The 21,502-nt window shown below is 39.0% G+C and overlaps 4 protein-coding genes, 1 long non-coding RNA gene, 1 other non-coding gene and 1 pseudogene across 6 annotated transcripts; 6 read left to right on the plus strand and 1 right to left on the minus strand.

The window, feature by feature from the left end:
- The first annotated feature begins 1,170 nt into the window (after window positions 1–1,170).
- Window positions 1,171–2,244, plus strand: LOC110761774 (F-box protein At1g49360-like). Its single transcript, XM_021964335.1, has one exon. It carries the CDS (start codon window positions 1,171–1,173, stop codon window positions 2,242–2,244), a length of 1,074 nt encoding a protein of 357 aa, XP_021820027.1.
- A 473-nt stretch (window positions 2,245–2,717) lies between these two features.
- Window positions 2,718–2,789, plus strand: TRNAP-AGG (transfer RNA proline (anticodon AGG)). The gene has a single exon. It is a non-coding gene; the product is annotated as a tRNA-Pro (tRNA).
- A 758-nt stretch (window positions 2,790–3,547) lies between these two features.
- Window positions 3,548–4,165, plus strand: LOC110761776 (F-box protein At4g00893-like). The gene has a single exon (XM_021964336.2). The coding sequence runs from the start codon at window positions 3,548–3,550 to the stop codon at window positions 4,163–4,165; it is 618 nt and encodes a 205-aa protein (XP_021820028.2).
- Window positions 4,166–11,265: 7,100 nt separating this feature from the next.
- Window positions 11,266–12,628, plus strand: LOC148292718 (uncharacterized). Its single transcript, XR_015826245.1, has 4 exons — window positions 11,266–11,689; window positions 11,869–11,994; window positions 12,124–12,272; window positions 12,380–12,628. It is a non-coding gene; the product is annotated as an uncharacterized LOC148292718 (long non-coding RNA).
- A 2,095-nt stretch (window positions 12,629–14,723) lies between these two features.
- Window positions 14,724–16,992, plus strand: LOC148292719 (pentatricopeptide repeat-containing protein At4g32430, mitochondrial pseudogene; annotated as a pseudogene).
- A 2,025-nt stretch (window positions 16,993–19,017) lies between these two features.
- LOC110761777 (NAD(P)-binding Rossmann-fold superfamily protein) lies at window positions 19,018–20,445 on the plus strand. Its single transcript, XM_088245332.1, has 3 exons — window positions 19,018–19,157; window positions 19,359–19,433; window positions 19,569–20,445. Exons 1-3 carry the CDS (start codon window positions 19,138–19,140, stop codon window positions 20,368–20,370), a joined length of 897 nt encoding a protein of 298 aa, XP_088101458.1. The 5' UTR covers window positions 19,018–19,137; the 3' UTR covers window positions 20,371–20,445.
- Window positions 19,148–21,455, minus strand: LOC110761817 (plant/protein). The gene is made up of 3 exons (XM_021964396.2): window positions 20,913–21,455; window positions 20,553–20,838; window positions 19,148–20,347 (listed from the first exon to the last, which is right to left on the minus strand). The coding sequence occupies exons 1-2, from the start codon at window positions 21,225–21,227 to the stop codon at window positions 20,578–20,580; spliced, it is 576 nt and encodes a 191-aa protein (XP_021820088.2). The 5' UTR covers window positions 21,228–21,455; the 3' UTR covers window positions 19,148–20,347; window positions 20,553–20,577.
- Window positions 21,456–21,502: the final 47 nt, after the last annotated feature.

Below are 21,502 nucleotides of genomic sequence, written 5' to 3' on the forward strand. Positions count from 1 at the left end.
TTTAATTTAAATATACTTTTTATCTAAGGAGTATAACCGACGGCTAAACGCTTTAAATATATATTTTTTTGTTTAAGAAGTATAGCCGCCCGGCTATACACATTAAATAAAAATATATTTAAAGAGTATTTAAGGAGTATAGCCGCGCGGGAATACTCTTTAAATATATTTTTTATTTCAGGAGTATAGCCGCTCGGCTATACGATTTAATTTTTTTATTTATTCAAGGAGTATAGCCGCCCGGCTATACAATTTAAATATATTTTTAGAGAAACGCAAATCTCAAGTACATCCTAAGAATTCTAGCTAAACTGGGATACTTACTATGATGATTTTATCGTTTTAATTGCAGTTATGTTTTTATATTTTCACAGGTTGTTTGAGATATTAGAACTCTGAGTTCTATATATTAACTACTACACAGTTGTATGGTAATCTCTTCTCCCTTTTGTAACAAAAAAAAAAGGGTATTGGTATATTTTTCCCTCTTCTTCCAAATTCCAATGTTAATTTGAAAAAAGAGTCAAATCTAGAAGCAGTTGATTTCTTCTTGTAGGCTCTTTTTGTGCTCTGTTTCTTTGTAAACTAGCAATGATTATGATACATCCAGCATTTCTTTTCTATTTTGTAGCGGTGATGATCATGTTTAGGTCTGAATTGGCTTCGCTTTGGGGTTCAGGGTTAAGCATTCGGCTTTTGGGTTTCGTGCTTAGAATATGAAAATGTTTTGTTTTAATGTTTTCATTTTTATGGTGTAGGTTTTTTGGAATCAATAAAACACTGGTGAACTTGAAGAAGTTCTTTGGCGTGTAGGTAGGTTTTCTTTCTCACTTTTAGTTTGTAATTCTCGTTATAAGGTACCTTGAATTTTATATTCGTAATCCATTTGAAGTATTTCTTACTCTGTGTTTTTTTTCTCATTGATCCAATGATAGAAATACTATATGCGCATACTATGAATATAAACACCAAACCCAACATATTAAGAAAATTGCAGACCTCACAGATTGCTGCCTTCTTTTACAAGTTAACAACTTGATTATATATTCACTGCTAGCTGCTAGCCTTCACTTATTGGTTCATAAACCCTAATTCTTTTCCATTTTAGTTCCTTCGACTTTAAGATATATATATATATATATATATATATATATTTATGTCTCTGTATGGATGTATGGTATGGATGGAGCAGCTAAGAAAGTAAATTACAATATGGGCCAGTACTTTTGCAAAATGTCTATTGGAGACCAAATGCAAATGCAAATAAAGCAATGGCCGCCATGGTCCGATCTTCCTTCTGATCTTGCGTCAAACATAGCAGAGCGTCTAGGCCCCATCGAGCTTCTGAGTTTCCGGAGCGTCTGCAAAGCTTGGAACTCTGCTTCTTCCACTGCCTCAGCTAAAAATGAATCCACACCAGACTTTGAACCCTGGTTTCTACTGTACGCTGAGGATTCTGATCATAATTGCCAATTGGTCACAGAAAGTGGTAAGAAGTTCTCCGTGAGACTTCCAGAACTGGACGGAACAACTTGCCTTGCATCGAACCAAGGATGGCTTCTTTTGTTCAAGAAACAAGGTCTTGAAGGTGAAGCTGTTGGTAATTGTGTTGGGACTTCATCAATGTTCTTCTTTCGGCCCTTCTCCAAAACAAAAATAGACCTTCCGGGATGCCCTTTCTTGGAGCTCTCTGATCATGTTGCAGCATTTTCGTGTGCTCCAACTTCCCGGGATTGCACGGTTTGTGTCATAAACCGCGTCAATGATTATGAACTGAAGCTGCATTTACTTCGCCGGGGAGCCAAGGAATGGTTCCAATATGACATTCCTTGTTCAGGAATCGGTACAATCAATTGCGGTGTTTACCACACTCAAAAACAAGAATTCTACGTTTTCGACCGTAGAGACCGTGTACTCATTATTGCATCTACTATTCATAACCCACTAAGCTGGAGGTTTTCCAGATGGTCTTCTGAGTATTCTGTGGGACCCAAGTCAGATTTCATTGCTTACGCTAGTTATTTCAAGAACACTGACATGAAGAAGAAGCTGGGGTTGCCAGATGATGTGGACGTTTCGTTTTCTACTTGTGGGACACAAAGGAAGTCTGGTGACCTGGACAGTTTCGTTTACAGTGAGAGAATTTCTGGCGATAGTGTTGAAGAATCCAAGAGCCGTCAACTCAAAGGGGTATGGATCTACCCAAAATTCTGCCAAGTCCCTCCAAAAGAAGAGACTTGGTGAATTTGCTTCATCACTGCTTTTTGCTCTTTAATTTATTCCTTTCCTTTCCTAGCTAGTATCATTCTTGTCTTTATTTCAGTTTACTATTGGTACACTTCGATGTAATGCTCAATTGGTTTTGCTTATAAATAGCTCTTTGGGTTTTGCTTCAATTTTCTTACATGTAGCTTCCTTTGAATTTGTAACAAATTCTATAATAATATTTACCATGATAAAAGAATTTGGTTGTTCTATCATCAAGATTCAAATCCTTCCAAAAACAGTGTTTGCAATACTGGGCAAGCCTTTTGTTCTCTATTTTGTTCTTCTTTTGTTGCTGAAGCAATTCTTTTTTCCTATTAAATAAAATTTTAAAGCTTTTTTTCCTTTTGTTGCTGGCTAACGGGGCTTGAACTTTGTTTCAATCTTCAAGATGCGATTTTCATCCTGAATTATCAAAAGATATATTTACAATTTTAGATTGTAAATCAAGAGGGCATTTGGTCTAGTGGTATGATTCTCGCTTAGGGTGCGAGAGGTCCCGAGTTCAATTCTCGGAATGCCCCTGGTTCTTAGATATTTTTTTGCATTTTTCCTTCTTTCACTTTGGCATGTGAAACGGGATGTCGTTTAAAACACCTCCAAGAGTTCCACCCACACCGGGGCACTTTTATGATTTTATCCTTTCAGGAGTTCCACCTATATTTATTCATTCATTTATTTTGACAGTTCAAAGCAGTAGTGAACTACTGAAATTAGAACTCTCCAATTGTAGTTCTTCCAATGACTTTGATCTATTCATGAAGCGCTTCTTCTTGCTTAATCCATGATCAATGACTTTGATCAGATTGTTCTCAGAAATCCATGATCAATTTCAAAAAGTTTAGAAGCTGTTGGTTTATCCTTTTTCGGTTTTGTTCTTGCGTTCTCATTCTTTCGAAACTTGCCATGATAATGATCTCCAATGTATCTTGATTTTGAGAAACAAAACAAGAAAAACAAATACAAAAACTGATCATCATTTAGATTTGAACTTTAAAACTTGATATGCTTTTTTGATACAAGGAACATTGGGGGACGGGAAATTCGAACACATGACCTAGGTGTAGGGGGTAACTACTCTTAAGTCTTAACTACGTGGAGCTAAAAGCATAAGTATATACATACTATTTTGTTATAAGGTGTCTTAATATGATTCATGAATGGATAAACCAACAGATCTCAAGTGTGTCTTGTTTCTCCTTTTTGTTCTTGCTCTGTCTTTTTCCATGTTCCTTAAATTTGAGATATGCAGCAGCCACATTTCATGAGCAACTGTGCCAAAATGTTTAAGAGTCAAAGGCAGTGGTCCGATCTTCCTTCTGAACTCGTCTCAGACATAGCAGACAGTCTAGGCATCATCGAGCTCCTGAGTTTCCGTACTGTCTGCAAGGGTTGGAACTCTGCCTCTTCCACAGCTTCAGCCAAAATTGAATCTACACGAGACTTTGAACCTTGGTTTCTTCTGTATGGGATGAATGGGGATGATGATCATAAAGATTCTGATAATCAATGCCAGTTATTGGTAGCTGAGAGTGGTCAAAAGTACACCGTGGATCTTCCAGAATTGGATGGAACAACTTGCCTTGCCTCAAACCAAGGATGGCTCCTTCTCTTCCAACAAGGAGGTTCAATGCTCTTCTTTCACCCCTTCTCTCGCACGAAAATAGACCTTCCGAAATTCCCAGTCTCGGAACTCTCTGACCTTGTTGCAGCATTTTCATCTCCTCCAACTTCCCAAGATTGCACAGTTTGTGTAGTCAGCCGTAGGAGTGGTGATGAATTGGAGCTGAATGTACTTCACCACGGAGCCAGTGAATGGATCCAACACAAGTATGATCGTCCCATAGATACAATCAAATGTGCTGCTTATGTCAAAGAAGAATTCTACTTCTTAGAATAAAGTTCATTAATTTGTTCTTCTTTAGTTTGCTTTTGGTCGACTTTAACACTGGTTTTTTTTCTTCTTCTGGTTTTCTGTTCTTACAAGAATGAAGAGTTTAAGAACTCCAACTACTTTTTGGGTTTGCTTTCTGGTTGTAGAGTTTAAGCAGGTGATGACAACAAATGCAGAACATATACATATTCATCAAATTCAAAACGCAAAATCTACTTACAACTACATCGTTTCACCAACTTTAACTAAACCAAACTATAAATAAGCTCAAAGTCTAAATCTCAACTTCAAAATCTAACTATAAACAATAAACTTTCTTGCATCTTTTCTACTGTTTTCATGATCAACCAAAGAAGCAGAGTTGAACCAAACATGCCTTTGCAAATGCCCACTTCATCAGCAACAGTTCCTTCAGCCATTTCTTCACAAATGTACAACTTTCACCTCCCTTCGCCAAATCTCACATCTTCAATGTCAAATTGTCATCACCCAGATCATTATCAGACCGAAATAACTCAATAGCCCTATAATTTATTGCTCCAAATCCATAATTACCCGAACCCAAATAACCCTTTAATTTGTTCAATCCAGTCAAACTGAGCCACGAACTTCTATCCACAGTAGCTGCCCAGCAGACCATCGTCGCAATTCTAGCGTCTCTAACATTTCATCATTAAGTACATGCAACTGACCCAATTTAGGGCTAAATAAGGTAAGCAGTTCTAGTGCATTGTTGAGTAATAAAAGGTAGGTATAGGAGTTTTGGTAGGTTAATGAATAACATGGATTATAAATCCATGTTGCACTTGTATAATGAGTTTTGGTATCGATATCGGTTGATAGAAGTGTACATTTTATTGATGACTACAAAAAAAAAAGTTCACGTTAATCCACATCACACTTATTTAGTATGATCTTATCCTTCGTAGCAATGTATAAAACACCTACACTCAAATTATTTTATTTTATATTTTAGTATAAGTGATTGTCTAAGCTACTGGGGATGAGAATTTCTCACACACACACAACTATGATGTCGTGGGGATTCAAACTTGAGACTTCTGGTATGCAAATCAATGCTATTTTTCACCGGGCTAACCCGTTGGCACCACACCCAAATTTAAACACATAGATTAGTCTGATTCCGTATAGTAATTCACACAGAGACAAATTTAGAAAGTGAAAAGATGAGTTCCTTTTGCTGATTTTCATATCCATATAAGTCCAGATGCTAGAATTAAATTGCATTAATTACCCATAGAAAAAGAACAAAAGGCAATAACTGAATAATTAAGGGAATCCAACTCCTAGATAAAATAGGAAACTAATTATTTTGTTGGTTTATGGAGTGTTTGTAGACTTATTTTATTTATTTATAATCAGACTTGTAAAACATCCAACATTGTTGTATTCCGTTTGTTTATTTATATATATATATATATATATATTTTGGAGAAATATTTGTATAATATTTATTTGTTACTTGTTACTTATGAGTGGTTGCTTTAGCGATTTCATAATGAAAAATCTATTTAATATTTATTTTCCGAGGCCCAATCCTAATCAAAATAATATATCTAAATAGGGCATTTGGTTAGTGTTTTAAGCCGAGGACCAATTGAAAGCCCATTCTCCTTCTGTTTTTCTCATCAACATGAGCTAAGGCCCAAGTTTAACACGAGCGTCTTCCAGCTACACCCCCCCCCCCCCCCCCCAACCCCCACCACGCGACCTCTCATCTTCTTCAATCCTCATCTCGCCACCCCAAAATCTGAGCCACCATCATCATCTCGTCCTTGACCTTGGAGATTCCACAATGGCGTTTTTTTTATGGGTCAAACCCGCCCAGCCCGCCTAGCGCCTAGTCGCCGCCTAGGTCAATTTTTCGAACACTGCCTGATCATCAGAAACCTCCGCAGAAAATAATATATTCTTATAGCTCCCAAAATCTGAGCCACCATCATCATCTCGTCCCTGACCTTGGAGATTCCAAAATGTCGTTTTTTTTCTGGGTCAAACCCGCCCAGGCCTCCCAGGCCGCCTAGCGCCTAGTCGCCGCCTAGGCCGATTTTTCGAACACTGCCTGATCATCAGAAACCTCCGCAGAAAATAGTATATTCTTATAGCTTCCCGATGCTAATTCCTTGCCTAAACTCCTTGAAAACTTCCTCATAGGAAATCATGCCCGCCCACCTGAAAGCCATTGTTTGTGAATAATTTCTGCATTCATTTCCTTGCACTAGTCTAGGGAAGAAAACATGTGGTGCGTTTCTTTCTTGACGGAGAAAAGCAATTAAAACACTTGAAATAAGCAAACTGACGTTGATCCCAATCTATTTCATTCAGTTTCTGCCAGTGCCAACCAAGCAGGCAATTCTCTCAAGAAAAAAACATGCGTTCATGGCAGAACCAGTTACAGTGAGCAATGACTTGCCAATATCATCAGAGGGAGGCCCCACAACAACATACTAAAATGATGAATTCCCTACCCTCCATAAAAGATAATTCCAAACTGGATGCTTATTATATTACACCCAAGGGGAAAAAAGTGAGAGCCCAAAATGAGATAGCAGCATTTTCAAAAGAAAATCCTATATACGAAGGCATATCCGCTTCAGATTTCGACTTTGCAAGCCCAAAGGTTATGGAAGACATTATCCCTGAGATTGTAGGTAAAAAGGGTTCTGGTAGCAGCTACAAAAAAATGAGACCTCTGAAGGATGAGGAGGAGACGGGCAGTGTATGAGTAGTGTATGTAGAAAGATCAACGGTGAAAATTTTCTTGGGAGGTTTTGCCTTGAGTGGAAATGATGTCTGTTTGTCCGTACTGATATCATGTTAGAATTTTGATGCTCTAGCCGCACTTGTGTTCTTTGTATTTCTATTTGTTCACTTTACTAACGAAGACGATTTGAGGAGAGCCGCAATGTTATTCACATAGATTGAACTTGGGTCGATTTCGGAAAAATGATACTTGTAGAGAGTTGCATTGGTTGAATTTCCATCGTATTTTTTGTTTTCTTTCTGTAATTTTTAGGATATAAAGTAGTTGTTGCTAGGGCTGTATATCAAAATTGTGACATATATCTTCTCGATGACATTTTCAGTGCTGTTGATGCTCATACTGGATCAGAAATATTTAAGGTGACATTGCATTAGATTTTCTACTACATTTGATAGTAAATAAATGATTTACTTCTGATTCCACAGTGATTGAACATTCAAGCTTGTTCTTAAGATAGTGGTTTGAACACTTTTTTACTTTCATAGTCTAAATGTGCTAAGATAGTATAAAAACAGTACAAAGTGACACTCATTGAATTTGATTTGTATGCATAATGTTCTACTGATCATGATTTATACTTCTCTGCAGGAATGTGTGAGGGGAGTGCTTAAAAACAAGACGGTTTTACTTGTAATTCGTCAAGTTGACTTCTTGCATAATGTTGATCTTATTTTGGTAAGATTATAATTGCAGTTTGCACATGTATCCTTCCTACTTATATATTATTTAAACTTATTACCTCCAAATAATATCAGGTCATGAGAGATGGGATGATAGTACAGGCGGGAAAGTATAATGATTTGCTAAATTCTGGCCTGGATTTCAAAGAGCTAGTAGAAATTCAAATGAGCACCGCTATTCCCAGCAAAAGTTCCCCCAGTCCTCAAATATTTCCTCAACTCTCTTCGAACCACGGGGAAGCCAATGGTGGAAACAACTCTTTGGACCAATCAAAGTCTGATAACAGGACTTCTAAACTCATCAAAGAAGAGGAGAAAGAAACAGGCAAAGTGAGCTTGCACGTTTACAAAGTTTGTGAGTTAGAATTGCTCACCTTTTCTTTTTCTGTTTAAGCATTTGTTTTTGTCATAGTTGATGAGATATCCTATTCTCTGTTTAATCTAAATTGTATACGTTGTTTTCTTTGCTAACTGATGAGAATTTATCGCCCACCAGCCGAAACCAAAGAAACAAAATCCAAGCTTGAGTTGAGAGAGAGGCTCAAGACCGAGTATTTGAATTTTGAAGATTAGACTGCGAGTGCAACCTTCGTGTTCGTTTCTCTGACATTTGATGGTTTTTATAGAGAGTCCAATCCAATCCAATCAATGCAGCAGCTGAAACTAAAGAAAATAAAAATTGAAGGTTGAGTTGAGAGAGAGAGTCTTTGAAGCTTGGAAGCGCCTATAGAGAAGCGAAATGGCTGTGACTGCGAGTGCAAGCTTCATGTTCTATATCCTTTAAAATAATATATTTAAATAGTACAGCCGTGCGGCTATACTCTTTAAATATACAATTTTGTCATGATATTTTAGGGTTTAGGGCTAAAATACCACTTTAGCTAATTAGGATATAGTTATTTCTTCAATTATTTTATTTATACTAGTGATATTGGGGAATGAGAATTTAAGTTCTTTCCGATACCTCCCATTCTAATGATTTCCAGCTATTAGCCCATTAGGCAAGAATAAAAAATGGATTTTATTTATAAGAAATAATACAGGTTAAACCCATAAATGCAACGACAAAAAATAGGAATCAAATCCAAAGGTTTTGGACCTTTCTACACATTACCGATTACAAGATTTTTATTTGTTGCAACTCTTCTTGCCAATTAATTTTACGATTTTTAGCACCTTTCTACACCTTACCTGTTACAAGATTTTTAGCAACCTCGTAAAATTCAAAGATGCAACTTCATAACATCCTCAATTTTGGCATTACCATACAAAGGTTTTGGACCTTGAGTAGACCAAGTAGCGGTGGCTAGAGCATTTTATCAAATAGTTTTGCGATGAACTAGCAGTGTTAGAGTAGCTACCAAGTTCTTACTCTTGTCCTCTTCAGAAAAACAGAAGAAAAACATTCTGGGGGTAATCTAACTAAAAAATGCACTAGCTACAAAATTTAAATAATAACTATTTTACTGTTGTCTTGTAAGTTTCATCTCTGAAACTTGGCTCTTCAACAATGTGAACAGGAAGTAGTAATATAGGAAAAGATGTAGACTAGCGCACATCAAGTGGTCGTGCCCGAGTGGTACCGCCCAGGTTTGAATCCCGCCGACCACGTTTTTCCATTTTTGAATTACCTCAAGATGAATTTCCTTTTTTTATTTTTTATTTTGACATTTGGCTACAGAACTTCTTAACAATCATGAGTTACTTTAGAAGTTTTACATGTACAGATTCAAGCCTTCAAAGTGAGGGCCTTGAGAAGGAATCCATTTTCAGTGATTTTGTCTCCCACATGTTCTCTCTCAAAATCTTCATCTCTAATCCTTGACATTTTGCCGTTCTACATATCTCCCCAGACTGTGTGGGTGGGATGTATCACCTGATGAAAACCCATGCAGATACAGGAACCATCAGCATCACCAGTATCCACCCAACTATATCTCACTTCCTTTCTCACTCCTTTATCTGATCTCATCCATTTCCCAACTTTTGCTACCATTTCCCAGTCCCCTTTCTCAACATACAAGTTGGACATCAACACAAAAGAACCCGATTCCATTGGTTCCAATCTCATCAACGTATCGGCTACTCTCTCCGCCATCTCCACATTCCCATGGATGCAAGCCCCAGGCAGGCTTTGCAACAACGAAAACCCTGGCTGTCCCGGGATCTGACTTAGTGAATTCATCATTTTAGTATGTTGTTGTAGGGCCTCCCTCTGATGACATTGGCAAGTTATTGCTCACTGTAACTGGTTTTGCCATGAACGCATGTTTTTTTTCTTGAGAGAATTGCCTGCTTGGTTGGCACTGGCAGAAACTGAATGAAATAGATTGGGATCAACGTCAGTTTGCTTACTTCAAGTGTTTTAATTGCTTTTCTCTGTCAAGAAAGAAATGCACCACATGTTTTCTTCCCTAGACTAGTGCAAGGAAATGAATGCAGACATTAATCATGAACAATGGCTTTCGGGTGGGCGGGCATGATTTCCTATGAGGAAGTTTTTCAAGGAGTTTAGGCAAGGAATTAGCATCAGGAAGCTATAAGAATATACTATTTTCTGCGGAGGTTTCTGATGATCAGGCAGTGTTCGATAAATCGGCCTAGGCGGGGACTAGGCGCTAGGCCGCCTAGGCGGGTCTGACCAAGAAAAAAAAACGACATTTTGGAATCTCCAAGGTCAGGGACAAGATGATGATGGTGGCTCAGATTTCGGGGTGGCGAGATGAGGATTGAAGAAGATGAGAGGTCACGGGGAGGGTTGGTAGACCGGCTCGTGTTAGACTTGGGCCTCGGCTCGTGTTGATGAGAAAAACATAAGGAGAGATGGGCTTTCAATTGAGCCTCTCTCTCAGTTACATCTTTTTTATTTTTTGAGAATCAGATCATATCATTGCATTAAGAAGCGAGCATAACTTACATCTTTAACTAACGTAAGTTCTATATGTCAAATTTTGTTATCAAGGAGAGATGGGCTATACTATTTAAATATATTATTTTCAAGGTATAGCCGTGCGGCCATACGCTTCGAAAATATTCGAATATTTTTACGGTATAGCCGGACGGCTATACTCGTTAATTATATTCCAAAACTAACGCGAAGCTTGCACTCGCAGTCACAGTCATTTTCCCTTCTCTATAAGCGCTTCCAAGCTTCAAAGACTCGGTCTTGAGCCTCTCTCTCTCTCTCTCTCAACTCAAGCTTCGATTTTTTTTTTCTCTCGTTTCAGCTGCTGTGTTGATTGGATCGGATTGGACTCTCTCTACGAAACCATCAAATGTCATTCAACTATTGAAATCTCCAACAACTCTGATGCTATAAGAGCATCTCCAGCGCAGCCCACCAAACCGGGCAAAAGGCCCCCCAGGGCAAGGTTTGGCCCTCCAGCGCTGCAGCCTGCAGCCTAGTTTCGCATGGGTCCCACCAGCTAGGGCAAGCCCAAGGGCAGGTTTTGCCTGGGCTTCAGCCCGAGTTTTGTGATGTCAGCGCTGACGTCACGCTGACGTCAGCGAGCAAAAAAATTATTTAAAAAATCCAAAAAAATTTCAATTTTTTTTTTTAAATACCAAAAAATTATAGTTGCTTTCCCTATAAATACATAACAATTTTATTCACTTTCTAAATTGTTTATATTTTGTTGCATAATATTTTTTTCCTTTCTTGCCTTAGACTTGCCCTAGACTTAGCCCTCATGGGTGGAACCACAAATGGCAAGGCTGACACTATTCACGTGAATAGTGGCAGCCCTTGCTTGCCCTTGCCCTAGACTTAGCCCTTGTGGGTGGAGATGCTCTAAGGGAGTTAGGCGGCCTGGGCGGGTCTAGGCAGCCTGGGCGGTTCTAGGCGGCGCGGGTGGGTCTAGGCGGCCTCCTTTTTGTTCCAAATGAAGACAGACGAAGCTTCCACTTGCAGAGGAATGTGGTGCGCAAGTGAAATGAAGAGACAGAGATGAGGATTGAAGAAGATGAGAGGTCGCGGGGCTGGAAGACGGCTCGTGTTGATGGGAAAAACAGAAGGAGAGATGGGCTTTCAATTGAGCCTCTCTCTCAGTTACATCTTTAACTAACGTAAGTTCTATATGTCAAATCTTGTTATCAATTTGAGCTCTTGGTTTCAGGTGAGAGAGTGAGAGAAAGAGAGAAATGTTTGTATTGAAATCCTACACAGATTACACAGAGGCTCATGTCCCTGCAGTAATTTCCTTGGCAATTTTTTGTTGAAATGATGGAATACTATTGATTTACAGGATAATTTTGTTAGTGCGGATTTTGTCATAAATCGTGCTAATTACGACTGGTGCTAATTACGACTGATGGATGTGGAGGTTTGAGAGGACCCATGGCCATCATTGTATCAGAGGAAACACCGCCACGTAAGTTTATGAAAAATGTCCTGTTTCATGTGCACAAGTTTGCTTTGTGGTTCAACAATATTTTTGGTTTAAATGACTTTTGTTCTTCATTTTTGGGTGATATTTCTGATCTGCAATGTTACTTCATAGGGTATTATTGGTGACACCCTTAGCAAGTTCAGCATCAGCATCTGGGGTCTCTACATGACATATGTTCTTGCTGTTGGCCGCTTTATCAGACTTCAATGCTCTGACTTAAGAATGAGAATCCCCTATGAGAACCTTCCTTCCTGTGATAGGTAAGGCAACTTTGTTTTGGTCCTTCCTTCTTATCTTTCCTTTTCCAAACCAAGCATCAATAAGAGTAATATTTTCCTGAAACTTATATGGCTCTTTTATTGTATAGGTTGATAGCCATTTGTGAGGATATATATGCTGCAAGAGCAGAGGGTGAGCTTGGAGTTGAAGATTTACAGGTCACCACACATGCTGCTCGAATACACAAAACCCGACTAGACATGGACTCAACTAGGTTTAACATTGACATTTAGGTTTGACTAATCACAGAAGGCATAGTGGTTACATGTACACATGTTGTATTTCAAGATTATTTTGATTTATCATGTATATAGTTCAATACAAGTTGGAGAAAAGCCATACAACAACATTTATATTTTCCAGTAGATTTCTGCTCCTTTTCCTTAAAAAACACAGGATGTATATGTATCAGTTGGACAAACCATGTCGTGTCATCATTTGTAATGACTTAACTTGAATATATTGTTGCCTTGCCACCCCTCCCCTACTCAAAAGGTTTGTGAAATGAAATATGCTTAAAACCAATAACCAAGGAAAACAAAAAATACAATGGAAATTCAACCAATGCAACTCTCTACAAGTATCATTTTTCCGAAATCGACCCAAGTTCAATCTATGTGAATAACATTGCGGCTCTCCTCAAATCGTCTTCGTTAGTGAAGTGAACAAATAGAAATACAAAGAACACAAGTGCGGCTGGAGCATCAAAATTCCAACACGATATCAGTACGGACAAATAGACATCATTTCCACTCAAGGCAAAACCTCCCAAGAAAATTTTCACCGGTGATCTTTCAACATACACTACTCATACACTGCCCGTCTCCTCCTCATCCTTCAGAGGTCTCATTTTTTGTAGCTGCTACCAGAACCCTTTTAACCGACGGTCTCAGGGATAGTGCCTTCCATAACCTTTGGGCTTGCAAAGTCGAAATCTGAAGCGGATATGCCTTCGTATATAGGATTTTCTTTTAAAAATGTTTTTTTTTTCTTGAGAGAATTTCCTGCTTGGTTGGCACTAGCAGAAACTGAATGAAATAGATTGGGATCAATGTCAGTTTGCTTATTTCAAGTGTTTTAATTGCTTTTCTCCGTCAAGAAAGAAATGCACCACATGTTTTCTTCCCAGACTAGTGCAAGGAAATGAATGCAGAAATTATTCACGAACAATGGCTTTTGGGTGGGCGGGCATGATTTCCTATGAGGAAGTTTTTCAAGGAGTTTAGGCAAGGAATTAGCATCAGGAAGCTATAAGAATATACTATTTTCTGCGGAGGTTTCTGATGACCAGGCAGTGTTCAAAAAATTGGCCTAGGCGGGGACTAGGCGCTAGGCGGCCTGGGCGGGTCTAACCCATTAAAAAAACGACATTTTGGAATCTCCAAGGTCAGGGGCGAGATGATGATGGTGGCTCAGATTTTGGGAGCTATAAGAATATACTATTTTTTGCGGAGGTTTTTGATGATCAGGCAGTGTTCGAAAAATCGGCCTAGGCGGCGACTAGGCGCTAGGCGGCCTGGGCAGGTCTGACCAAGAAAAAAATCGCCACTTTGGAATCTCCAAGGTCATAGACGAGGTGATGATGGTGGCTCAGATTTTGGGGTGGCGAGATGAGGATTGAAGAAGATGAGAGGTCGTTGGGGGGGGGGGGGCTGGAAGACGGCTAGTGTTAGACTTCTCCGCTCGTCTTGATGAGAAAAACAGAAGGAGAGATGGGCTTTTAATTGGGCCTCGGCTTAAAATACTAATAAAACCACATGCCCTATTTAGATATATTATTTTGATTAGGATTGGGCCTTGGAAAATAAAACATAAAATGGATTTTCCACTATGAAATCACTAAAGCAACTACTAATAAGTAACAAGTAACAAATAAATATTATACAAATATTTCTCCAAAATATATACACACAAATAAACATTAAACGGTATACCAACAACGTTGGATGTTTTACAATTCTGATTATAAATAAATAAAATAAGTCTACAAACACTCCATAAACCAACAAAATAATCAGTTTCCTATTTTGTGCTAGTTTGGCATTACTTATTTGGGGTAATAAGTGATTTTAAAAAAAATTTGAGAAGCTCAGCCCGTTTGGTAAACTATGAAAAAATCATTTATTGTTAAAAATTGCTGTGAGAGAAAGCTACAAGGAAAAGCAGCTAATGAGGTGCTTTCATTTTTTGATTATTCAGGAATCAGTTTCGAAGAGGTGCTAGGTTTAATGATTATGCGGGAATCATTTTCTGATTACGCGGGAATTAGTACTAACAATACTCTTAACAAAAAGTTTACCAAACGCCAAACTACTTTCTCTCACAGCAAGTCTGACGGCGATTATTTTCACAGCACATAAATGCCAAACTGGCCCTTTATCTAGGAGTTGGATTCCCTTAATTATTCAATTATTGCCTTTTGTTCTTTTTCCATGGGTAATTAATGCAATTTAATTATAGCATCTGGACTTATATGGATATGAAAATCAGCAAAAGGAACTCACCTTTTCACTTTCTAAAATTGTCTCCATGTGAATTTCTATATTGGATAAAATCAGACTAATCTATTTGTTTAAATTTGGGTGTGGTGCCAACGGGTTAGCCCGGTGAAAAATAGCCTTGATTTGCATACCAGAAGTCTCAGGTTTGAATACAACGTGAACTGATATATCTCATAGCAAAATAGCAGGGTTGTCAAGTGTAATGAGAAAAATGTTGTCATTGGGTTTAGTTCATAATTACGTTGGATACATTTTAGAAAGTAAATTCTTACACAAGCAATTTTATACTATGAAATTCAAGATTATTTTATCCCCAAAATGTTGGTGGATCCCTATTTTTTGTTGTTGTATTTATGGGTTTAACCCATATTATTTCTTATAAATAAAATTCATTTTTTATTCTTGCCTAATGGACTAATAGCTGGAAATCATTAAAATATGAGGTATCGAAAAGAATTTAAATTCTCATTCCCCAATATCACTGGTATAAAAAAAAAATAATTGAAGAAATAACTCTATCCTAATTAGATAAAGTGGTATTTTAAAATAACATGACAAAATTGTATATTTCAATAGTATAGCCGCGCGGCTATCCTATTTAAATATATTATTTTAAAGGTATAGCCGTGCGGCTATACGCTTTGAATATATTCGAATATTTTAAAGTTATAGACGAACGGCTATACTACTTAAATATATTATTTTCAAGGTATAGCCGTGCGGCCATTCGCTTGGAAAATATTCGAATATTTTAACGGTATAGCCGCGCGGCTATACGCGTTAAATATATTCCAGAACAAACGCGGAGCTTGCACTCACAGTCACATCACAACCATTTTCGCTTCTCTATATGCGCTTCCAAGCTTCAAAGACTCGGTCTTGAGCCTCTCTCTCTCTCTCTCTCTCTCTCTCAACTCAAGCTTCGATTTTTTTTTTCTTTCGTTTCAGCTGCTGTGTTGATTGGATGGGATTGGACTCTCTCTACGAAACCATCAAATGTCATTCAGCTATTGAAATCTCCACTAAGATAACAACTCTGATGCTATATGGGAGTTAGGCAGCCTGGGCGGTTCTAGGCGGCCTGGGCGGTTCTAGGCGGCCTGGGCTATTCTAGCCGGCCTGGGCGGTTCTAGGCGGCGCGGGTGGGTCTAGGCGGCCTTCTTTTTGTTCCAAATGAAGACAGACGAAGCTTCCACTTGCAGAGGAATGTGGTGCGCAAGTGAAATGAAGAGACAGAGAAACGAACACGATGAAGTTACCGTGACCCTTAGAGCCCTTGACATGTTTGTTCTGTAAGCAACTTCAACTACATTTGTCTCATAACATCGATGAAGTTACCGTTACCCTTGCTGTCAAGGCCTGTCCAGGGGACCCCAAACCCGGATGCCAAATTCACGGGTTTGCAATTTCTTCTGGGTTTGCTTCATATACTACGGTTTCAAATTCTTTGATGAGTATGTACACCAAAGCTGGACAGTTTGATGGTCCCTTACTTATCTTTGAGACTATGTGCTATACTGATATAGTTTCTTGGAATACTATTCTTTTGGGGTTTCGAACAAGTGAGGGTGCATTGAATTTTGCTCTTAGGATGAATTTTAATGGAGTTGTTTTTGATCAAGTGACTTATACTACGATTCTTGCTTTTTGTGCGGATCATGAAGATTTTCTATTTGGATTACAACTGCATTCTCTTATATTTAAGTCTGGTTTCGATGGTGAAGTTTTTGTTGGAAATGCACTTATAAGTATGTATCCGAGGTAGAGGCGGTTAATAGAAGCTAGGAGTGTGTTTGATGAAATGGCGAATGAGGATCTGGTTTCATGGAATGCAATACTATCAGTTTACTCTCAAGAGAGAAAACGTGGGCTTGAGGCGATTTTTGTCTTTATTGAGATGGTGGGAGAAGGGATGGGGTTAGATCATGTCTCATTTACTAGTGCAGTTTCAGCCTGCGGTCATGAAATGAATTTAGAACTTGGGAAACATATACATGGCTTGACAATTAAATCAGGATATGGAAGTCATGTTTTAGTTTGTAATATATTGATCTCGACATATTCAAAGTTTGAGGTTACTGAAGATGCACAATTAGTCTTTCAGTGCATGAATGATCGCAAGGTAGTCCATAACACAATCACCATCCGAAAAAGACAACTTGCAGACAAGTATACTATCTTCCTGGACAATCATTATTGAAGATGCAGAGCTTGAAAATCTTGTTAGATACCCTGCACTGCATGCATGGCCCGTATACTAGGCCGACTGCCATTAAACGCAGACCTAAGCACGCAGACTTAGCTGTTTGTGGACTGAACTGCCCCTCCACAACTAAATTAACCAACTTGAAATGACAGGACCAAAGTGTTAAAAGTGGAAAGTGAGGGTTTAAGCACACGCTACCATTCGTCTTCCCGAGCCACCACCATCACCTGCGCCTTCACCTCTCTCGCTCTCTCATGGCTACCGCTACTTCAGCTAAGCGAGTCGGCACTCATAATGGCAGCTTCCACTGCGACGAAGCCCTCGGCTGCAAGGTCTACAAGTTAGTTAAGTAGCATCCTAGTTCCTTCAGGTTCTGATTGATAGATTGGTATCTTAATTTAGTGTTTTAAAAAGCTTTCCCCTTTGTGTGTTCTGTACAATACACACAAATGCATGAATTTGCTTTTGTAATTTTTCTGACCCTGTGGTATTTGTGAATTGTGGCACTGTCATGTGTGCTACTGGGGGTCTTATTCAAACTATTTGGGCTGCCTGTATTAGCCTAGGCACTGGAGCAGATCAAGTTAATCTGTATTAGCAAAGCTGATGTGCTTTGAAGTGCTCAATCAATTGTTTTGTTGTGGTTTGTCCTTAGCAGTTAGCACTTCTCTTTCCCAATAGCCAAACGCCCCTCAATTTCTTTCTCTTCGCACTGCTCCCTCTGCTTCAAGTCTGGTGCTTTCGGACCAATAAGAGCTCACCACCACGGAGGTGGGGTAGCCGCGCGGCTATACTCCTCAAATATATTTTTTATTTAACGAGTATAGCCCAAATATATATTTTTCATTTAAGGGGTATACAGGGTATCGCCGCGCGGCTATACTCCTTAAATTTATTTTTTTATTTAAAGAGTATCGCCGCGCGGCTATACTCTTTAAATATATTTTTTTTATTCCAGAAGTATAGCCGCACGGCTATAATCGTTAAATATATATTTTTTTTAGGAAGTACAGCCGCACGGCTACACTAGTTAAATATATATATATATATATATATATTTTTTTTCATATCAGGAGTTCTATTTAAATATATTTTTTATAAAAGAAGTAAAGCCGCGCGGCGATACTATTTGAAGATATATTTTTTTAAGGGTTATAGCCGCGGGGCTATATATTCTTCCTGAAGTTTTATCAAACATAGCAGAGTGTCTTGGCCTAATCGAGCTTCTGCTTCAGCTCACACTGAATCTTCACATGAACCCTGGTTTCTACTGTACGAGGAAGATTCTGATCAGTGCCAGTAGCTAATTTGTGAAACTGGTAAAAAGTGCACCATCACTGACATTCCATAACTCAAAGGAGCAACTTTCCTTGCATCAAACCAAGGATGGCTGCTTCTTTTCAAACCGTCATGCGGCTCAATCTTCTTCTTTTGCCCCTTCTCTCGTGCGAAAATAGACCTTCCAGAGTTCCCAGTCTCACAACTATATGAGCCTCAGCGTCCTGTTGCAGCATTTTCATCCCCTCCCACTTGTTGTCAAGATTGCAATGTTTCTGTCATGAGCCGTACCAATGCTTTCGAATTGGAGCTGCATGTTCTCAACCGAGGAGCCAATGAATGGATTCCACACCGGCGTGGTGTTACCCTGTCTTCAGTTAGAAGAATTGAATGTGCTGCTTTTCACAATGGAGAATTCTACTTTTGCGACGAATGAGACAAGTTAATCAGGGTCACCGTTGCTGCTGGCAACCTACTCTGGAAGTGGTAACTTTTCCCTGATTCCTGGTGGGCCACCACCATTAGCAGCTGAAGTTGAATGCATACCATTCAAGAATGGCTAACTACAATAATAATCCTTCAAAGTTGACTAATTTTTAAAAGATTTTGTCATATAGTCCTCCACTCCAATCCAACCCCAGATTCCCCAGATTTTGTTGTGAGTGCAAACTTACGTTTGACACTATTATATTGACATTAAACAAAATTTCAGACCCCAAAAAGAAAAAAAGAAAAAGTATTGATGCAACGGCCCATGTAAGATGCTTTCTTACATCCTACTTGTCGGTCCAACCATATTCAATAATTGGCCGATAGACATAAGAAACAAGAACCACCACATCTTCTTCAACAAAACAAACTATGTTCAGGGTTGCATTAAGGTTTGCTTCTATTACCTTTTAATTTTGATATCTATGCATACAGACAGAAATCATTTCATAGTGCTGGGATTTTTTCGCTTTGGTTTTCTTGGGTTTTTCTTTTTTTTTTGGTGGCTGAGGTTTTCTCTTCCTATTCAATAAGATTTAATCTTTGGATACAACTCAAAATAAAAGTTGCTAATGGTTTGAAGTTTTGAACAGAAAAAAGGTTACCATTTCAAGAGCTCCGGTGGTTTCTCCAAGCTTCCAGATGGGATTTTCATCCCAGACTGCGAGGTAGGCAAACTTGAATGGATATGGGGTTAATTAGATTTTATCAGATGCTTCCCCTTTCTGTTGATTGGATTCTTTAATTCTGCAACTGATGCTTGGACTTGGGCCATGTTTGCTTTGCTATGTGTGACAAAGCAGACTTGAAGGCAAAGTGGCGCTGATCACCGGAGCAGCAAGTGGCATAGGAAAGGCAACTGCATCCAAATTTATCAGCAATGGTGCCAAAGTTGTCATTGCAGATATCCAACAGCAGCTTGGCCAGGACACAGCATACGAGCTCGGTCCCAATGCGACCTTCATCGCCTGTGATGTCTCAAAAGAATCCGACATTTCCAATGCTGTAGATTTCACCATCTCTAAACATAGCCAGCTTGACATTATGTACGCCAATGCAGGGGTAGCCTGCAACACTCCCCCGAGCATTGTGGACCTCGACCTGGCAGTGTTCGATCGTGTCATGAACATCAACGTGCGAGGAGTCATTGCAGGAATGAAACATGCTTCACGTGTGATGATCCCGCGCAAAACAGGCTCCATTCTATGCACAGCCAGCGTCACAGGACTAATGGGAGGACTCGCACAGCACACCTATTCAGTATCCAAGTTTGCTGTCATAGGCATTGTTAAGTCTGTGGCTGCAGAGCTAAGCAAGCATGGAATTCGGGTCAATTGTATATCGCCATTTGCCATTCCAACCCCATTTGTACTTGAAGAAATGAGTCGGATTTTCCCGGGAGTCGATATACAGCGTCTAATAGAAATAACACAGAATGCCGGCGCCTTGGAAGGCACAAATTGTGAACCCAACGATATTGCTAATGCTGCACTTTATCTAGCTTCAGATGATGCTAAATATGTTAGTGGGCATAATTTGGTGGTAGATGGAGGTTTTACATCTTTCAAGACTTTGGAATTTCCTGCACCAGATCAGGTGCATTAAACATTCATTATCAGTTGTCACTGACTCACTATGCAAAGACATATGAGATGAGAAGACATTGATTCAAAAGATGAAGGCCTTTTCATGCAAGATTGATTTATGAAAACTTACTGCTTTTACATAGGAAATGCAGGACAAGATAAATTACTAATTTGGTGAAATGAAAAGTGAAAAGTGAAAACCTTCATCAACTGGTTTGAGTTAAAATCAGGACTGCTCTATCCGTTGGGCAATCAAATTCACTGCTGCGTTGGCGGATGAGAATGCCCCATGGAAGCTTTCCTGGTAGGAAATAGATTCCAATTCTATGGCCATCTTCAGCAAAATCTCACCCAAGTCAGTCTGTTTTCCCAGCAAAGATTTGTAGTATGATTGAGCAGCAATCTTGCTGATTTCAACATTGGTGGCTTCTGGGCAATACTCATCATCCAACCACTTATGCAAAGTAACCCTAAGCCACTCTGATTCCTGGATAGATAAATAGATATCATTCAATCAAAACAATTGAAATTTAATTTCTCTAAATTAAGAGAAAATTGTACCTCCAAGGCCTTGGAAGGGACCAACCAATGCTCTGGGACCACAAGGTCTTGGACTTGGGCATCTGGGTCGTCTTCTTCTTCCACTTCATCGTTCTCTTGCTCGTTGCTTTGTGGGTTTGAAGAAGACTGAGATCTTAGAGCAGTGTGTGGGTGTGGCTTGGGAAAATCATTCAGTGAGCGAATTGGATGTGGTGATGAAACCCAGAAATTGAGCGTAGGCGTAGCAACATTGGTGATAGCAGAAATTTTTGTGTAAGAGGTAGAATTAAACTTTGGAACGGCTGTAATTGGTCTAGTTGGATACAAAGATTTCATGGTTACTTTCTTTTCTCTGCTAGATTTTCTTTGACGAGAGAAAATGTTTTGGTGGCGGGAAATATATGAAGGGAGCTTGTGCCTGGAAATTCACGGATGAGAGTTGAGATAGGCTGAGCCTCCGAAGCACAAGCTGCTCTAACTTTTTATTTTTTATTTTTTATTTTTGTCTTTTTTATTTTTGGATAACCAAGGTGCTTAGGCCCATACCATATAAACAGGCCCAAAAAAACCACACATTATAGCTCAATATGCAAAACAAATTCGAAACTGGA

Source organism: Prunus avium, chromosome 8 (genome assembly GCF_965620075.1).
Source record: "Prunus avium chromosome 8, drPruAviu1.hap1.1, whole genome shotgun sequence".
In the NCBI taxonomy this organism is placed as follows: domain Eukaryota; kingdom Viridiplantae; phylum Streptophyta; class Magnoliopsida; order Rosales; family Rosaceae; genus Prunus; species Prunus avium.

Excerpts from the sequence above, each read along its gene's own strand:
- LOC110761774 (XM_021964335.1), top strand. The coding sequence starts at position 1,171 with ATGTATGGTATGGATGGAGCAGCTAAGAAAGTAAATTACAATATGGGC.
- LOC110761776 (XM_021964336.2), top strand. The coding sequence starts at position 3,548 with ATGTTTAAGAGTCAAAGGCAGTGGTCCGATCTTCCTTCTGAACTCGTC.
- LOC110761777 (XM_088245332.1), top strand. The coding sequence starts at position 19,138 with ATGTTCAGGGTTGCATTAAG. Across the intron at positions 19,158-19,358 it reads ATGTTCAGGGTTGCATTAAG|AAAAAAGGTTACCATTTCAA; the intron begins GTTTGCTTCTAT and ends AGTTTTGAACAG. Across the intron at positions 19,434-19,568 it reads TTTTCATCCCAGACTGCGAG|ACTTGAAGGCAAAGTGGCGC; the intron begins GTAGGCAAACTT and ends GTGACAAAGCAG.
- LOC110761817 (XM_021964396.2), bottom strand. The coding sequence starts at position 21,227 with ATGAAATCTTTGTATCCAACTAGACCAATTACAGCCGTTCCAAAGTTT. Across the intron at positions 20,839-20,912 it reads TCCCTTCCAAGGCCTTGGAG|GAATCAGAGTGGCTTAGGGT; the intron begins GTACAATTTTCT and ends TTATCTATCCAG.